The 19,200-nt window shown below is 49.2% G+C and overlaps 1 protein-coding gene across 2 annotated transcripts; it reads left to right on the top strand.

The window, feature by feature from the left end:
• The first annotated feature begins 6,473 nt into the window (after positions 1-6,473).
• Tmem161a (transmembrane protein 161A) lies at positions 6,474-18,974 on the top strand. 2 transcript variants are annotated; one of them, XM_015489297.2, is made up of 12 exons: positions 6,474-6,604; positions 10,063-10,166; positions 10,685-10,765; positions 11,119-11,216; positions 11,324-11,480; positions 12,351-12,502; positions 16,647-16,707; positions 16,813-16,956; positions 17,071-17,184; positions 17,321-17,495; positions 17,610-17,706; positions 17,844-18,974. In XM_015489297.2, the coding sequence occupies exons 1-12, from the start codon at positions 6,497-6,499 to the stop codon at positions 18,095-18,097; spliced, it is 1,545 nt and encodes a 514-aa protein (XP_015344783.2). In that variant the 5' UTR covers positions 6,474-6,496; the 3' UTR covers positions 18,098-18,974. The 2 variants fall into 2 exon arrangements, with proteins under 2 accessions (XP_015344783.2, XP_048651389.1); XM_048795432.1 differs by lacking the exon at positions 6,474-6,604 and adding an exon at positions 9,456-9,497.
• Positions 18,975-19,200: the final 226 nt, after the last annotated feature.

Genomic DNA, 19,200 nt, shown 5'->3' with positions numbered 1-19,200 from the left:
AACAAGGGCCCTGGTCATCCACATGGGGAGAACTGCCCACCAATGGCCCTTACCATGTCATAGACAGAGCCTCTCAGAGAACCTGACACAGGACCAGAAAATGATGAGAAGAGAGGCCAATGCAGCAGGTGCACTGGGGGAAACTGAGGTACAGTGGAAGAGGCTTCTTCCTAGTCTCTGGATCTTACTCCCATTGTAGACAATAAGCTGAGCAAGAAACTGGGCCAGTCTCTGGAGTTAGTGTCTACTGGCTAAGTGCCCAATGTGAGGTTAAGGTGTGGGTTTAGCTGGACATGGTGGCGCACACCTGTAATTCCAGCGGCTCAGGAGGCTGAGGCAGAAGGATCACAAGTTCAAAGCCAGCCTCAACAACTTAGTAAGGCTTTAAGCAACTCAGTGAGACCCTGTCTCTAAATAAAATACAAAATAGGTCTGGGGATGTGACTCAGTGGTTGAGTGCCCCTGAGTTCAATCCCTGGGACCCCTCACCCCCCAAAAAAGTTATGGGCTTAGCCGGGCATGGTAGTTGCACCCATAGGCCCAGCTGCTTGGGAGTTTGAGGCTAGAGGTTTGCTTGAGCCCAGGAGCTGGAGACCAGCCTGGGCAACACAGCAAGACCCTACCTCAAAGTGGGTTCCTTTGCCCTCCCTCCCTGTGGGACTAGGGATTTAACCCAGCTGTGCTCTACCTCTGAACTACATCCTCAGCCCTGTTTTTTATTTTATTTTGGGACAGGGTCTTGGCAATTTACCCAGGCTGGCCTGCACCTGCAATCTTCCTTTCTCACTGGGATTACAGGCATCCCACAGAGGCTCATCAAAATGTGCTGATTTCTAAAGATGGGGTCCACAGGTTGGGTGGTGGTGGTTCTGTGTCCCCATTCAGGGGAGGATGCACTTTTCCCATCTGCCAGGAGGTGGCGCCAGAGGGTGTGCTTTGAATTCAGCACCCTCCTGTCCAAAGTAATAAGTTAAAATTTATTTCCTGCATCATGTGAGAGGTGTCTCCCTCAAACCCTGTTACAACAGAGGTACATTACCTGCTTGGCATGAATAAATAAGTCCTTTTGGGGGCCATGCTACATTTTCAGATTCCATGCCTGGGGACACAGGGAGGACAGTGACACATGTTGTATGTGTGTGTAATTACGTGTGTGCAACCCGAGGAGCCCTAGGCCAGGAGAGGACAGTGGGCAGAGAACCAGGTTCCAGAAATACTTCCAAGCCTAGACTCCTGCTCTGCGCCTGCTGGCTCTGCGGATGTCCCCTTGTGAAGGAGAGGACAGAGGGGGATTGTGGGCAGCATCCCACCAAGGAGCCGTTCTCAAGAACCCCCGTGACATTACCCAGGTCCAACATTATCGTGAGAGAGGTGCCAAGTCTTGTGGGAAAGTGGCCCAGGCACAAATGCAGTAGTGGAAGTTGTCACACTGAGAAATCTGATAGATGCACTGGCAAGATCCCCACAAATAGAGATGATGGGATTGTCAGTCTGGGCCAGAAGGCCGACCTTAATGAGGGGTAGAGGACGCAAGATGTGTAGCGTAGGAATACAGTGTCCAAGGAGGAACCAGAGTGCCCCCAGAGGCCCACGTGTTGAAGGCTTGGTCCTCAGCCTGTGGCACTATTGAGTAGCAGTGGGACATTTAGGAGGGGAGGTGCTGGGGGGGAGAAAATTAATTCACTAGGAGCCATGCCCCTGAAGGGAATATAGTCAGCCATGATGCCAAGCCCTTAATCCTCACCAAGAGGTGGAGACTGACGGTAGAGCAGCTGGAACATGGTTGGCAAAAACAGGCCTTGGCAATACAGAGCCAGCCATGCCAGGAAGGGCCTGGGGAGCTGAGAGCAGGGCACAGTCACTAGTTACCTGGTGGTGGCCTGGCTTGGCCTGTTGAGCAGTGAGAAAATGGAAGTGGAGACAGACCCGAATGGAGATCACAAGGCTAACTTATCAAGGACAATTTCCAAAACCTGATTAGCATAAATTTGAATCTGTTTCTTTCTTTATTTTTTTTTGAGGAATGGCACTGGGGATTGAAATCAGGGGCACTTGACCACTGAGCCACACCCCAGCCCTATTTTGTATTTTATTTAGAGACAGGGTCTCCCTGAGTTGCTTAGGGCCTCACTAAGTTGCTGAGGCTGGCTTTGAACTCATGATCCTCCTGTCTTAGTCTCCCAAGCCTCTGGGATTATAGGCATGTGTCACTGTGCCCAGCTTGATTAGCATAAATTTGGACTAATAGGGTTCATACTTTTCCAAAACCTGATGTGCATTTGGACCAACAGTGTTGACCCAAGAGCTTTATAAACCCCTCGACTGGCCCATTCAAGCAGCCACCTCTATTGGTTTCCTGCTCACCCACTAGAGTTCTTTTTATTTCTACAAATTTTTTTTTTAGTTGAAGATGGACACAATAACTTTATTTTATTTATTCATTTTTATGTGGTGCTGAGAATCCAGCCCAGTGCCTCACACATGCCAGATGAGCGCGCTACCACTGAGCCACAACCCCAGCCCTCTTTTTCTTCTTCACATTTGAACAAATCCTACTTTTCCACTCACTCATCCTTGTCTGCGGATTTCCTCTTTGAATTTGTGGGACAAGAAACCAGAAAGAAATAGGCAGTGAGCTGTTGGGGTCTGTGACAATACTGGAGGGCATAGCCTGCCAGTAAGAGCTACAACCTGCCACTCTCCGGCTTTGCCATCTGTGACCCTTGGAAATGGCAATGACAGACATTCCCTGCTTTGATTAGTTGATAACACTAAAACAGACTTTCTTGGCTGCAGAGGCCTGTAATTTACTCAGACCCTACCTGCCAACAGAAGTGGAGAATCTAGTTTCATCTCAAACTCCAATTTCACCAGGCCTCTTATCTTTCTGTGAGTAGTCCTCCTTCACCACATGCTTGTGCCATGATGTACTGGGCCACCATCTGGCCAAAGCAACAGGGCCAAGCAGACATAGACTGACATCTCTAAAACCACGAGACAAAGAAAACCCTCATAAATTGATGGTCTCTGGTCTGTTGTTACAGTAATGGAAAACTGACCTTAACGGGGACTATGGGATGGGTTACCCAGTATAGAATAGAGAATGTGAATTTGCCCAACAAAGGATAGAAGTCAAGGAATGTCCAGTGTAGAATAACCAACAGGCACATCCATTGTAGAATAGAGATGCTGAAAAAAATTAGTGGACAGAGTACAGGCATTTCCACTTATTCAAGAGGGGTGCATTCCAAGACCCTCAGTGCCTGAAAACTTGGATAATACCAAACCCTAGATAGTACATATATACCTATGATCAAGTTTAATTTATAAATTAGGCACAGTAAGAGGTGCAGAACAATAATAATAAAATAGAACAATTTTAGCAGTGTGCTATTATAAGTTATGTAAACATGGTCTTTTCTCACTCAAAATACATTATGCTACATGAATCCTTCTTGTGATGATGTGAGATGATATAATGCCGATGTCATGAGATGATGTAAGATGAATAACATGGAAATTGTAACATGGGGCTAGGTTACTATAAAAAGATTACTTGAACACAAGCACTGTGGAACCCAACAGTTGATCAGATAACAGATGGCCACTAAGTGACTAATGGGTGGGTAGCATATACAGCATGGATACACTGGACAAAGAGAAGACTCACATTGGGGTGGGGAGAAGCATAATGAAACAATTTAAAACTTCAGAATCTTTTAATTTTGTAATTTTCTATTTATATTTTCAGACTTCAGTGCACTGCAGATAACCAAAACTTCAAAAAGAAAAACTGCAGATGGGGGGGTGAGGATTATTGTAGTATTATGCTTGGAGTCCAACTAAAGTTTTCATCTATTTAGCATTTACAGGGTAGAGAAAATTAGTTCATCAAAGAGGGCTTAGGGTATCTCTCAGTGGTAAAGTATGGGCTTAGCCTTCATGAGGCCCTGAGTTCAATCCCCAGGACCCAAACAAACAAATGTAAACAAAAGAACAGCAGACAGAATGATCAAGGAGAAAATGGTCCAGGTTGGGATGGAGTGGGACAGCTCTAGCTTTCATTATTTCACCCAGAACCAAGTGCAATTTAAAGCTTATGAATTATTTATTTCTGGAATTTTTCATTTAATATTTTCAGACCCCAGTTGACCTTGGGTAACTGAAACCAAAGAAGCAAAACCACAAATGTGGGGGGGAAGGGTTGATGGTATACATGAAACTTCCAACACAGGACAGAGATGTTGAACAAACAGGGAAGACTAGATTTCATGTATCTTCCAATGTCGAACTGAAAGCACAGCACATCTGATGTAGAACAGAGAATGAGAAATGCTGGAAATGTAGAAAAGAGATGCTGAATAGACAACGAAGATCAGAGTATGTGGAAATTCCAGTGTAGACTAGACAAGAAAAAAACGAAGGCTGGAATATATAGAATATCCAGCATATAAGAGAAGATGTTGGCTTTTGCTCTAAGATGGCAACCCTGGAGGGTTAGGCAGAGGAGGGATGTGGTCTGGCTTAGGTATTAACAGGTGCTCTCAAGCAGCTCTGGAGAAAACAGCTGTGTGGGACGTAGGTGGGGAATGGAGGCTAGAGACCAGGGAAGAAGTGACTGGAGTAAGTGAAAGATGAATGAGATGGAGGCTGTGAAGGGGCCGAGGCCAAGTGAGACTGAGGTTACACTTGGAAGGTGGAGCCATCAGCCCCATTCAGGTGTGGGGTGAGGGAAGAGCAGACTCCATCTCCGGAATTTGTGGCTGGACAGGTGGAGATGGAGCTGCCACTTTTGCAATGGGGAAGCAGTGAAGGGGTGAGCCCAAGGGAAGATGTTGAAGTTTGTGGGGTCTGGGGGGCCTGTGAGGTTCCTGGGGACACCACACAGGAATGCCAAGGGACACCTGGTCTCATGAGCCAATGCTCAGGGGAGAGGTCAGGCTGTGAGGTATAGATTTGAACTTTTCAGAACCTCAGTATCTGCATCAATGAAATGGAGGGACTTGTCCTACCACCCATGATGCTGGAGGCAGTGTATGAATCAATGCTCTCACCTCCAAACCTACCGCAAATGCCCACTTCTCCTTTCTTTGTCCCCCTTGCCTGGCACCCTCTTCCTCTTCTCTGATATTATCCCCAAATCCCAGCTTCCTTGCATCCTACTTGCATACCCAGATCTGTAATTTGAATGTGTCCCCTGTAAGAAAAAAAAAAAAAAAGCACATGTTGGGTTGTTTTGTTTTGTACCAGGGACACTTTATCACTGAGCTACTTCCCCAGCCACTTTATATTTTATTTTTGAGACAAGGTCTTTCTAGGTTGCTTAGGGCCTTGCTAAATTGTTGAGGCTGGCCTTGAACTTGTGATCCTCCTGCTTCAGCTTGAGTTGCTGGGATTATAGGCATGCACCACTGCACTTGGCATGTGTTGGAAACTTAATCCCCAATGCAGTATTGCAAGGTGGGGCCTCACGGGAGATGTTTAGGTGACAACCACTTCACTCTCATGAATGTATTAATGCTGATTATAAAAGGGCTTGAGAACTGGGAACAATGGACACACCTGTAACCCTAACTACTTGGGAGGCTGAGGTAGGAGGATTGCAAGTTTGTGGCCAATCTAGAACCTGTCTCAAAATGAAAAAAAAAATATGGAAATAGATAAAAGGGCTTGAGGCTTTGAGTTCAATTTCTTGGTCTTGTTCTCACCTTTGCCCTCTCTTGCCCTTCTACCTTCCATCATGGATGCTTCAGCAAGAGGCCCTCACCAGATGCAGCCCTTGAATCTTGGACATTCTGGTCTCCAGAATAGAAGAACTAGAAGCCCTTCCTTCTGAGCCATGAAAGAGACCATTAGATTCCTGAGGCTGACATTTGGTCCTTAATCCAGCCATTATGAATCTTACTTAGCTCTTGCATTTCCTATTATATGAGCCAAAAATTTCCCTGTTACTTGTCAGCCCTTTTGAGATGTATGTTTTGTGGAGCACAACTAGAGACCTGAATGAAAGAAATGAATAAGGCATTTGCTAGGTGAAAGGACTCTTGGAGGCACTACAATACAGGGGATATTTACAAAAGTCTGGCATAAGATAGCATGGTCAGTGGCCAGTTGTACTATAGGGCATACAATAGTTTGGGCGGCAAATTTAACTTTGGCAGTTTTACATTAGATTCAGGAATCTGAGTTTAATCTAAATACTTAAAAGTCTGGTTAGTGGGAACTACTGAATATTCTTAATCAAGGGAGTTCACCTTTAGAATTGTCCCTCACTGTCCCAACAGTGCAGGGATAAGTGAATGTTTTTACTGCAGACCTGCGACACAGGTGCAGGTGAAGAGACTGAGGTCGTTCATACTGGTGTGGTCTCCAACAGTCCGGACTAGGACACTGATCTCACCTCAATCAGTGTATTGAACTACGACTTCCAGCCTGCAACGCGAGCGACCTCTCGTTCCTTCAGAATTTGCCGGTTCTGGGACTGCTGATTGGTTGCATGAGCTGCTCGTTAGACCACAGTCGGGCTCTGATTGGTCGAGTTTCTGCGGCGTGCCCAGAACCTCAAGCTTGTGGGTTCCCCAGCTGTGCTCCCCAAGGCAACATGGTGAGTGTCCCTTGGCGTGGTGGGCCCAGAGGTACCAAGTCCCGCTAAAGAGATCCAGGAACACACCGAGGGGACAGGATCCTTTGTGGAGATTGAGACTCCAAGGGCCGCTATCTTCTCTGAGGGCGCGGGTCTCACTGCCGGCCCTGGGAGTCAGCTGGGGCGGTACTGAGCGCCCCCGAATCCCTGAGCCCTCTGAATGTCCTGGCAAGCCTCTGGGGGACGCTTTAGGGGCTTGGGTCCTGCCCAGGGGGAGTGGTCCCCAAGAGGGGCCTGGGGACCCGAGCATGTTCAGAGTCCCGCGAAGGTGGTCTGGGTTCCCACTGGAATCCACTCTGGGGACCGGAGTCTGCGAGGGAGTATGATCTGCGCAGACGGGCTCCCTCGGGGACCCCAGTGGCTATGTCAAGGGCTTGGGGAGCCCCCGAGAGGTGGGTCTGAGTGGCCTCAAGGCTGGCCAGGGTCTCAAAATCCAAGACAACACAGTTGGAATCCTTAGCTTCGGGCGGCTCTGGGTCCATCCCATTGAGTGTATGCTTTAAACTTGGCCCAGCATCTGCAGTCCAGGTTGGTGCCAGGAGGAGGGCGAGACCCCTGCGTCCCTAGCACAGAAGGGAAATGGGACTGGAGGGGCCTGGAGGGCGCCCTGGCCCTGTATGGGGTATCCCTGAAGAGGGGCACTCTGGTGAGCCTGAAGGAGCATTGATGGAGGCGGGTGTGGGAAGTGGGGCGTGGTTCCTGGCCGGGGTGCTGGACGCTGGAGGAGGTGAAGTTAAGGGACTGGAATGGAGGGAGGTCGCTTTTAGTTTGTTAGTCTCATGTTCGAGGGAAGGGCTTTGAGTAGGGGAGGGACATGGACTAGGAAGGCTCCAGAAGGTCCTTGGAGACTTCGGCAGAGCATTAACCGTGTTGACCCCATTGACCCCCAGAGACAGGGACTGCTGCAGGGTGGGGCTGTGAGAAACATCCCTGGCCAGATCTCCGAACTTAGTGAAGAGATGCGCGCCTCCTTGCCCTCTTCTCCCCTTCTTTCTGCCCCAGGTGCACTAGGATGCAACGTGAACCAGGGTCCCCTGTAGGAGGGTAGTGGGTCAGCTATGAAGAACCCTGGGGTCAGGGAGGGCCTGTGAGATCAGGTGGTTAGGTGCAGGGAGGCGCTGTGGGTGAGGAGGGATGGTCTCCAGATGGGTCTACCCTGCCTTGCAGGCTGCATAGCGGAGTTGGGGAGTTGATTGTAAGACTGGCACTGCTGAAAGCAGGGTCCGCAGGAGTGATGGTAAGGCTCTCCAGGAGAGGATCTGGAGGAGACACTGATCTTTGAGCTCAGCAGAAAGGTTTGGTCTGGAGGTGCCCCTGAATGGGGGTCTTGCTGGGCAAGGTCTATAGTTAAAACCCTAGTTTGGGGTCACAGGGGAGTGAGGCAGAGAAGAAAAGATAGCTGGGGTCTCCCCAAAGCCCTAATGTTTAGACAGCATTCGGTGAGAGGTACGGGGGGGGGGATGGAGCTGGAAGGAGCGGGGAAGGGGTTCTAGGAAGGGCTGGGGGGCTGGAGAGGTCTGGCCCACCGGGTTGAGAGCATCCGGTGGACCTGCACTTATGGTCACTGGAATAGGTGGGAGCGTGAGCAATGAAGATTTGTAGACTAGGAAAATGTAAAAAAGGTTTCGGGCTGGGGTTGTGTTTCAGTGGTAGAGCACTTGCCTAGCATGTGTGAAGCACTGGGTTCAATTCTCAGCACTGCATATAAATAAATAAAATAAAGATCCATTGACACTAAAAAATATTTTTTAAACAAGGGTTTGTGTCTCAGTTTACCTGTGATGGAGAATATGACTATTCAATTGTTTTATTTTAAATTTTATTTATTTTTAAAACTTGGTGCAAGGATTGAAATCAGGGTTTTACTCAGCTCAGGCTCTAACACTGAACTACACCCCTAGACCCAAGTTGGTTATTTATTTATTTTAACTAATTAATTTTTTTGCAGTGCAGGAGATTAAACTCAAGGACATCACACATGCTAGGCTAAGTTGGTTATTATGATGGATTTCTCAGCAGTCTTTCTGAATGATTGCTAGACCTGGTATTCCGCACACTAGAGCTTTCCCTATTAAATTCAGCTTCCTTTTCTGAGATCATGGTGGGTAGAGAACGAAAACTAAATTTAGCTTATTTTTATCTGATCAAATGATTATTTTTAATAATCAATTAGTTTTTTTAAATAATTTTAATATTTATTTTTTAGTTTTCGGCAGGCACAACATCTTTGTTTGTATGTGATGCTGAGGATCGAACCTGGGCTGCACGCATGCCAGGCGAGGGCGCCACCACTTGAGCCACATCCCCAGCCCATCAATTAGTTTTAATATTAAGGCATCTTTATTTTATTTTAGATGTTGGTTATACCAGAATGCTAGTAGTCAGCTCTCCAGAGCACATAATTTTATATAATTACATAATTACTGATAGCAAATTAGTATTTACTGTATTCAAGGAGGAAAACTCAGCTTCAGAGTGATAGGTACAGGAAAACATGTTTTGGATTATGCTTAAAAGGCTGTCATTTAGAACATAGTAAGAAAATTCCTAATTTCAAAAAATAATAAAAAAATTTTTAAAATAAAATATTTTAAAAATTCAAAGGTGGTGGTAACTCAATGGTACAGCCTGCCTAGCAGCATGTATGAGGCCCAGTGTCTGAGGCCTTAGGTTCCACTCCACCCCCCACCCCAATGAACCCAGAGGTACTCTACCATTGAGCTACATCCCCAGCCCTTTTTATTTTTTATTTTATTTGGAGACAGGGTCTCACCAAGTTGCTGAGGCTGGCCTGGAATTTGCTGTCCTCCCACCTCAGCCTCTGGAGTTGCTGGGATTGTGGGCGCACCTGGCAGTATGTTATAAAAATATATATGGACATGCATATTTCTGCCACTTAAACACATAACTTAAGCAGTAACCAGAAGTGTAGAAGGCTTTCCAAGGAGGTTGATTACAAAGGGAGGGAGAGGAAGCAAGGGCGCTCGGTCCGTCAGGGGTGGTTTAAGGTGAAGAGACATAGAGACACCGTTGGTGCCTAGCTGGGAGCCCAGAAGGTGGTGGAAGAGGAACCCCTTAAGGTCGTGAGGAATAATATATGAAGCAAAATTGGAAGTACTCCATTTCCACAGGAGCAAATGGACTCAGAGAGATTAATACCTGAAATTCATAGCAGGGGCCGAAGGCAAACCCTGAGCCAATCCACCTTCCCACCAGTGCAGCCAGGGCACTGTGGGGGTGGGGCTGTCTGCACTTAGCAGAAGCTTCCCAAGGTTGAATCTGGGCGCATCCCAGTCCTTTCCCCAAGATGCCACCTGAGCCAGGCCTCTTGCCTGGCTTTCCTATAAATAGCCTGCATTCCCTGGGAGGGAGCTTGTGACCTTCTGGCAAGCACGATCCATCATGTCCCCTCCCCCCAGGCAGTCCTCGGAGTGCAGCTGGTGGTGACCCTGCTCACAGCCACTCTCATGCACAGACTGGCACCACACTGCTCCTTCGCACGCTGGCTGCTCTGCAATGGCAGGTGAGCCCCACCCGGCACCCAGATGTAGAAGGAGCCCATAGGGTCATGCCCCCTCGGGGTCCCCAAGCCCAGACTTTATATTCCACTGTGTTTTTTGAGGTGAAAGGTAACAGCTTTATTGAAGTACATCTGAAGTACAAGGAACAGTGCTGCTGTATCCATTTTGACAGATGGGTACACTGAGAAGCCATTGCCACACCCCACGTCTCCTCTCCTTCTACCTTCCTATAATACAGCCTTCTTTTTCCCTGAGATTAGAGTCTCTAATCCTTTCTGAGAATCTGGTGGAAGCTAAATTATCTCCCTGGAGTTAACCTGTGGATTCAGGGTGTCCAGGACCACCAGGTTCACTGGGCCTGGATCTGTTATGGCACCTCAGTCTGTCCCTCACCCTCTTCTGGGAAGAGCCTTTCCCTAGACCACGCCCACCCAGCCCTACAACTCTGCTCTCTGGTTTTGGGACTCTCTGCCCCAGTCTCCCCTTGCTGGAGCTTTCCTGACTGCCTCTCTGCCCTCAGTCTGTTCCGATACAAGCACCCGTCAGAAGAAGAGCTTCGGGCCCTGGCTGGGAAGCAGAAGCCCAGAGGCAGAAAGGAGCGGTGAGTGAACCCATCCCCATGGTGCCCCAGCCCTGGGCAGTGGCTCCTGCCCATAGCTTCTGGCTGTGGGGACACAGGACCTCCTCCCACACTTCCAGGTACCACTATGGACACAGGTAAATCAATGGACCACAGCCTGGGGACAGGGTCATGGTCAACGTTGAATATTTATTAACATTTTTGCTCTTGGCCAACCCTGTGGGTAGGAGGGTCCCCCACCCTGATGTGCAGAGAGGACCCAAGTTGGAGGCTTCTTCTGAGTTCTGAGGGTGGCATGGTAGAGCCTTTCAGGGGCCGTGTGGGATGCCACTCTCTCCTGCCCTTTGCTCCCTTCTTTGTCTCCCTGTCCCCAGGTGGACCAATGGCCTTAGTGAGGATAAGCCATTATTGGTGCCCCGAGATGCCCCATTCCAGCTGGAGACCTGCCCGCTCACCGCTGTGGATGCCTTAGGTAAGAGCCCAGTCCTGGTCCCCAAACCTCTGGCCTCATGGGTCACCCCCCCAAAGGGGTGTTGGGAGGGGGACTACCTGGCTGGGCTGAGCCTAGTCTCCCCACAGTCCTGCGCTTCTTCCTGGAGTACCAGTGGTTCGTGGACTTTGCGGTGTACTCGGGCGGCGTGTACCTCTTCACGGAGGCCTACTATTACCTGCTGGGCCCAGCCAAGGAGACCAACATCGCTGTGTTCTGGTGCCTGCTCACTGTGGCCTTCTCCATGTATCCTTCCTCCCAGTTCCCAGGGTGGGGCAGGAAGGGGGCATGTGGGAGCAGGACCTGAGCTTCTCTGTTCCCGAAAATTAGTATGTCCATGATTACCTGCTGTGCCATAAACATCCCCCAAATTCGGTGACATAGAGCAGCCACCTTGTGCTGTGGTAATTCCCATCTCGCTCCATAGGCTTTACCTGTACCCAAAGTGGTACCACAGATATCAGGAAACCAGGGGGGACACTTTGCTTGAAGTTGGTACATTCTCATTCCAGAACTTTCTACCATACTCTGTGTTAAAGCAAGTCACCAGGCCAGCTCCATTCTGCAAAGTTTGTATGAAGCTTCATAGAGAGCAAACATGGAGACCCAAATCTGAGAAAGTACAGAGGGAATATCACTCAGTGGAGGGGGCTGTGGAGACAGAAACTAGTCTTGGAACCCAAACTGGTTCCGAATATCCCCCTGGGTTGCTATGAGGACAGGCATCCCTCATAACTCTGAGCTTTTCCAAGGGATATGGATGCCCCCGCTAGTAAGGATGGGTAAAGGAGGCAGGGTCACCTGGAGGGGGAACCGCACAGCCTTTGTGTGTGTGGTGCTGGGGATGGAACCAGGGCTTCCTGCATGCTCGGCAAATGCTCTACTACTGAGCCGCACCCCCAACCATGTGCTGATCATTTCTAATTAGCTACAGGTAACTCCATAGTAAATGCTCCTGGCTCACGCGCTGGTCTGTGACCCAGGTGGCAAGCTCCCTGCCACTCTTAAGGAGGATTTGTGGAGAGTTATTTGTGCTCTGGAGTTGGGGAACCCTGGCTGCAGTGGTGGGGCAGGGGTGCCAGCCCTGTTCAAAGCCGCCTTAGCTCCACCCCCCAGCAAGGTGTTCCTGACCGTCACCCGGTTGTACTTCAGTGCCGAGGGTGGTGGCGAGCGCTCTGTCTGCTTCACCTTCGCCTTCCTCTTCCTGATCCTGTCTATGTTGGTGCAGGTGGTCCGGGAGGAGACCCTTGAGCTGGGCCTGGAGCCAGGTAGGTATAGTCAGTGGGAGCGACTGCCTCTGTCACTCAACGGAAGCTGCCCAGCCGTGTATGTAGCTGGCTTGCCCGTCCAGCAGTTCAAGGACTTCTAGGGCTGGAGAAGTCTCCACCAGCGACTGCAGAGGTTCATGAGCCTCACAGGCTTGCTCCTGAGTACCCCAGTAAACTTTGGGGACCAGAGGCTGTCCCCTCTCACTGTCTCTGATGGAAGCACCTGACTCTAGCCCTTCACATGAGTACTTACTTTTTTTTTGCGTGTGTGGGGGTGCCAGGGATTGAACTCAGGGGCACTCAACCACTTAGCCATATCCCCAGCCCTACTTTGTCTTTTATTTAGAGAAAGGGTCTTGCTTAGCACCTCACATTTGCTGAGGCTGGCTTTGAACTCTTGATCCTCCTGGCTCAGCCACACAAGCCACTGGGATTACAGGCCCAGCTCCCAGCCCTTTGTTTATATTTTATCTTTTTGAGACAGCGTCTCACTAAGTTGCTGAGACTGGCTTTGAACTTAAAATCCTCCTGCCTCAGCCTCTCAAGCTGCTGGGATTACAGGCATGTGCCACTGGGCTTGGCTGTAGATTGTTCTTTGATGCTACATGCAGTGTAGGGTTTTTTCGTTTGTTTGTTTGTTGGGTTTTTTTTTTTTTTTTTTTTTTCAATACTGGAGATGGAACCTAGGACCTTGCACAGGTTAGGCAAGCATTCCACCACTGAGCTACATCCCTACTCTTTTTATTTATTTTGGGACAAGTGTCGCTTTGACCTGAAACTTTTGATCCTCCTGCCTCAGCCGCTGGTGTAACTGGGATTAGAGGTTTTTGTCACTGCCTGGCCTGCAATGTCATTTTTTAATATATATATATATATATATATATATATATATATTTTTTTTTTAGTTGTTAATGGACCTTTATTTTATTTATTTGTATGTGGTGCTGAGAATCGGACTCAGTGCCTCATGCATACTATTCTAGCGCGATACCACTGAGCCACGACTATCAGCTACAAAGAATTTCATTTTGTTGATGTTCTGTGATTGTTTAATCAGGACTTTAAAGCATTTGCCTACCATGTGTGAGGCCCTGGGTTCCTTATCGGCACCACACACACACAGAGAAGTGCATTTGGGGTTTTGATAATGTTGCAAATGCACATTGCCCTTCTGGAGAAGATGTAGGAACATGCCTGGTACCCCACATCCTCGCCAAGCTGATTCCCGATTCCATAAGCTTATTCATCTTGGGAGATCTGATGAATGAAAATACACATGAGGTTGAACAGCTTGTTATATGTTAAAGAGATACAGTAACGAGCTGCCTACAACCTTTTGACCAACAGACCACATATATAACATTAGTCCCATAAGATTATATCACCTGGTAGTAACATGGAAGCCTTCTCAGTTTAGTAAGCACACTCCTCATGCAAACCCCAGGATAAAACCATCTAATAATGCATTTCTCAGAATGTACTCTCTGCTGATAAGCCACCCATGCCTGTTTTTGAAAAGATCTGAAATATCTGATATCCAGATATCCTGAAAAGGTTTGTTCAGTTTCTTTTTGCTTAGGTTATTATTATTATTATGTTGTTGTTGTTGTTGTTTTTGTTTTGGCAATGCTGGGGATGGAACCCAGGGCCTGATGCTTGCTAGGCAAGCAGTTTACCACTGAGCCACACCCCCAGCCCTTGCCCAGTTTTATTTACTAGGTGTTGGTCCTTTATTTGACTTGAAGGAGTGTTTTTACTCTGTGATGGTGTCTTTGGGTGCACAAAACTTTTCCATTTTCGTGAAGTGAAATCTGTCTATATTTTCTTTTGTTTCCATGCCTCTTATGTCTTATCCAAGAATCCTTGAAAAACGCAATTTTATTAGGCTGTGTGTGTTCTTTTTACTCTCTTGTTGATTTGTAGGGTTTCCTTATTTATTCCGGATGCTGATCCTTGGTAACATGTGTTGCACATACTTCATCGTATCAAATATGACACACCACTGTTTCAAGAGTAGTGTAGATAGCTGTTGCTGGGACAAAATACCTGAGATAATCAACTTAAGGAGAGAAGCTTATTTTATTCTGATTCATGGTTTCAGTCCAATAGTCATTTGGCTGTTGTTGCTTTGGGCCTGTGATGAGCGAGACATCATGGCAGAAGCACGTGGTGGGAGAAAGCTGCTCACCTTGTGGTGGCCCAAAAGCAAAGTCAGAGGAACGGGTCAGGTCCCAATATCCCCTTTGAGGTCATGCCTCCAAAGAGCTAACTTCCTTACAGTAGGCCCACCTTCTTTTTTAAAAAAATATTTTTAGTTGTAGATGGACACAATACTTTTATTTTGTTTATTTAGTTTTTTTTATGTGGTGCTGGGGTTCGAACCCAGTGCTTCACATGTGCTAGGCAAGTGTTCTACCACTGAGCCCCAGCCCCCGCCCAGTAGGCCCATCATCTAAAGGTTCCACCATCTCCCAATAGCACCACAGGCTAGGCCCACACCTTTAACATATAGGCCTTTGAGGAAACTTCCAGATCCAAATAATAAGAATGAGATACTTATAAAAGATCAGAAGGAGTTAATTAAACTGTTGCATGCTGGGATGGGGATGTGGCTCAAGCGGTAGCGCGCTTGCCTGGCATGCGTGTGGCCCGGGTTCAATCCTCAGCACCACATGCAAAACAAAGATGTTGTGTCCGTCGAGAACTAAAAAAAAAAAAAAAAATTAAAAAAAAATAAATAAATAAATAAAAATAAACTGTTGCATGCCATCAGTTGTCATGAAATTGTATATCAATTTCATAGAAGTTAAAACGTGGAAAAGAATAATATCTTGGAGTTGATTAAATTTCCAATTTATGTTGTGTCTATATCCTCTATAGTGCTTNCCTCAGCACTCATGCAAAACAAAAGATGTTGATGTCCGCCGAAAAAAAAAAAAAAAAAAAAAAAAAAAAAATTAAAAAAAAAATAAATAAATAAATAAAAAATAAACTGTTGCATGCCATCAGTTGTCATGAAATTGTATATCAATTTCATAGAAGTTAAAACGTGGAAAAGAATAATATCTTGGAGTTGATTAAATTTCCAATTTATGTTGTGTCTATATCCTCTATAGTGCTTCTTTCTCTTTTAAAATATTTTTTCCTCATACATTTTATTTTGAAAAACTTCACAAATACAGAGAAACCAGACATGGTGGTGTATACCTCTAATCTCAGCCACTCAGGAGGCTGAGGCAGGAGAATCTCAAGTTCCAGGCCAGCCTAGGCAACATAGCGAGACCCTGTCTCAAAATAAACATTGAAAGGCCTGGGAATGTGGCTCAGTGGTAAAGCACCCCTGGTTTCAATCTCTAATTCTGGGGTGGGGGTAGGGGGAAGAATTGTATTGTACTGAATTGTGGATCCTGTTTGTTTTCTTTTGTTCTTTCTGATTCTTGTCATTTTGTATAGCTAGGATCTCTGTAGTTTAGAGCAGTCATGGTGTACGTCTTCTTTTTTCTTTTTTTCTCCTGATTTCTCAGTTGAGTACTGTGTTAGTTAGCTTTGTATCTCTATGACAGATTACCCGAGAGAATCAACTTAAAAGGAGGAAAGATTTATTTTGGCTCATGGTTTTGGAGTTTTTAGTTCATGGTTGGTTGGCCTATTGCTTTTGGGCCTGTGGTGAAGCAGAACATTTATATATTTGCCCAATCTGTAGAAAATCTTGGGGCCTGAACTGAAAAATTTTTGGTCTAGGAGGTTTTGGTTTTCTTCTGTGGGAGCTTTTCATCCTCCTTCAGATTCCTGCTATGATCCAGGAAGCCTGGTCTTAACAGCCCCACCTCCTGACCCCAACTCAATCATGGGTATCTATCTGGTGTATTCTTTTATTTCTTGAAAGAAGCCCTGTAGAACTGGGACATAAAGCTGTCTTTGCAGGGCTAGAGATATAGCTCAGTGACACAGTGCTTGCCTAGCGTTGGTCCAGGGTTTGATTCCCAGCACTATAGGAAAAGAAAGTTATTCTCATGCCTTCCCCAAGGCCTGGCCTCCACGGTGCACTCCTACTTGGGGAGCAAAAGATAATCAGGGGGGAAAGCAGAGTGGGCTCATAGACTCTGGAATGCCCTCTGTTCCATCCTCTTCTTTTCTTCCTCAGGCCTGGCCAGCATGACCCAGAACCTGGAGCCACTTCTGGAGAAGCAGGGCTGGGACTGGGCGTGAGTCCTGGAGACCCGGGGGGGTGGGGGCCAGGGGCAAGCTGGGAACCCAAAGGCTGGGTTTTGACTTAAAGTGGAGCCCCTCTGATCTGCTGTTCTCCCCAGGTTCCCTGTAGCCAAGCTGACCATCCGCGTGGGGCTGGCTGTGGTGGGCTCCGTGCTGGGTGCCTTCCTCACCTTCCCCGGCCTGCGGCTGGCCCAGACCCACCGCGATGCCCTGACCATGTCTGAGGATCGGCCCGTGTTGCAGTTATGTGAGGCACCTGGTGGGTGGGAGGGACCAGGGGACCTGGGGAAGAGGTTGTGGGGGATGGAGGAATGCCCAGGCCTCACTCCCCTCCACCCTCTGTACCTGCCCCCCAGGTTCCTTCTGCACACCAGCTTCCTGTCTCCCCTCTTCATCCTGTGGCTCTGGACAAAGCCTATTGCTCGGGACTTCCTGCACCAGGCGCCCATTGGGGAAAAGCCCTTCTCCCTGTGCGTTGGGGTGGGGACTGAGAGAGAGGGCAGCTGGAGGAGCCGCTCTGAGGCCCAGGGAGGGGCAGGGGGAAGATCTGGGGTATGGGGAGTTGCCTCATTAGGCCCCCCTCCACCTTCACCACGCCCTCCGCAGGCTGTCAGACTCGGCCTTTGACTCCATGCGTCTCTGGGTGCTGGTGGTGCTGTGCCTGCTGAGACTGGCTGTCACCCGGCCCCACCTGCAGGCCTACCTGTGCCTGGCCAAGGCCCGCGTGGAGCAGCTGCGGAGAGAGGCTGGCCGTATTGAGGCCCGTGAGATCCAGCGGCGGGTAGGGAAGCCCCGGCAGGGAGGGAACCTGAGGTTCTGGGTCCCTTGGGGGTGGCGTCACCCTGAACAGGAAAGGCCCCTCCTATTGCAGTCACCAGTTTTACCTGTCCTCCAGGTGGTCAGGGTCTACTGCTATGTGACCGTGGTGAGCTTGCAGTACCTGACTCCGCTCATCCTCACCCTCAACTGCACCCTGCTGCTCAAGACCCTGGGTGAGAGGCCCTGGGTGGGGCAGGGGCGGGGCCTGGGCAGGGGCGGGACTGCTGATTGGTGGGGGCGGGGGCCCAGACAGACCCCGCCTCTTTCTCCACCCATAACTTCCTCCACCCTCTGCACCCTTCTCTCACAGGTGGCTATTCCTGGGGCCTGGGCCCAGTCCCCACACTGTCGCTTGCCCAGACCCCAGCCAGCACTGTCCCTGTGAGCCCTGGGGAGGACGAGGCCCAGCAGACGGCGGCCCGGATCGCGGGGGCCGTGGGCGGCCTGCTCACCCCGCTCTTCCTCCGCGGCCTTCTGACCTACCTGATCTGGTGGACCGCCGCCTGCCAGCTGCTCGCCAGTCTCTTCGGCCTCTACTTTCACCAGCAGCTGGCGGGCTCCTAGCCGCCCGCGGACTTCCCTGGACCTCTGAAGTTGGGTCCGGGGCCAACCGGACATGGCCTGACCCTCCGTGTGTGCCTCAGTGTCCCCAGCTGCCAGGTGCAACTGGGACTCCCCACAATCTCTGCAGTGCCTGGGCTGTAGCCCGCTGAGAACCCTCGAAAACTGGCTCCCCAGGGTCCTGGGGCAGGAGAGTTGGAACCCATTGTCCCCAAGTGGGGTGTGTGTGTGCGCGTGCGCACACATGTGCAGGGTTCGGGTGGTGGGTTGCTCTTATGAATAAATAAAGGAGTGGGCCACTTTGTACAAACAGGACACATGGTTGGGGAGCTGGGTGTGCAGGGTGATGGCTTCCTGTGAGGCCACATGGTGCCCATCTGGGTGGAGTCACGCAGGAGGCAGTTTCCAGAGGCCTCCCAGGCCAGCCGAAGAAGGGCAGGGAAGGGCCCTGGGGCTGGTACAGCTAGTGCCAGGCCTTGGGTTCCATCCCAGCTCCACAAGGAGAGAGCTGGAGGGAGTCACAGCTGTGAGGAAGGTGGCAGGGAAGGGAAAGAGGAGAGGGACCCAAGGACATGGAGAGAAGTCTCAGAAGAGGAGGAATGCTCAGGAGAGCGAGGAGGGGGAAGGGACTGGAGGGAGGAGGTCCCTGGTGCTGCCACTGCCTTCCACAGCTACACCGGTGACTACTTTCATATAAAGGTCACCCATAGGCAAGCAGGGACATTGTAAGGCCATGGTGACCCAGGGGAAAGGACATGGGGCCATACTGTGACTTTGAGGGAGGGACCTGGGGTGTGCACACTTGTGTATTATAACACGTGGATTCTGAAGCCTCTCTGTATATGTAAAAAGTGAATTAGGAATAAAAAAAAGTCCACCATTTCCTTCTCCAGAGTGACCTAGTGATCGGCTGGTGGCCCCCAGGGCTTAGTGATCGGCTCTTAGTGGGTCCCTCATGGCTCTGCCAACGTGCCAAGCACACCCACCTCAGGCCCTGCGGAGCATTCCTGCGCTGGGGCCGCCTGCCTGTTCACAGCCTCCGGGCTCCATTACCTGCATCAGGACTGCCACCTGAAGGGAGAAGCCACTCCCCAGCTTGTCCTGCT

This window comes from Marmota marmota, unplaced genomic scaffold (genome assembly GCF_001458135.2).
Source record: "Marmota marmota marmota unplaced genomic scaffold, marMar, whole genome shotgun sequence".
Classification (NCBI taxonomy): domain Eukaryota; kingdom Metazoa; phylum Chordata; class Mammalia; order Rodentia; family Sciuridae; genus Marmota; species Marmota marmota.
The sequence above is the reverse complement of the archived record's forward strand: the minus strand, read 5'-3'. Positions and strand labels throughout refer to the sequence as shown.

Coding starts and splice junctions, on each gene's coding strand:
- Tmem161a (XM_015489297.2), top strand. CDS start 6,497: ATGAGCTGCTCGTTAGACCACAGTCGGGCTCTGATTGGTCGAGTTTCT. Junction 6,605..10,062: donor GTGCTCCCCAAGGCAACATG/GTGAGTGTCCCT, acceptor CCCTCCCCCCAG/GCAGTCCTCGGAGTGCAGCT. Junction 17,707..17,843: donor CCTGCTGCTCAAGACCCTGG/GTGAGAGGCCCT, acceptor CTTCTCTCACAG/GTGGCTATTCCTGGGGCCTG.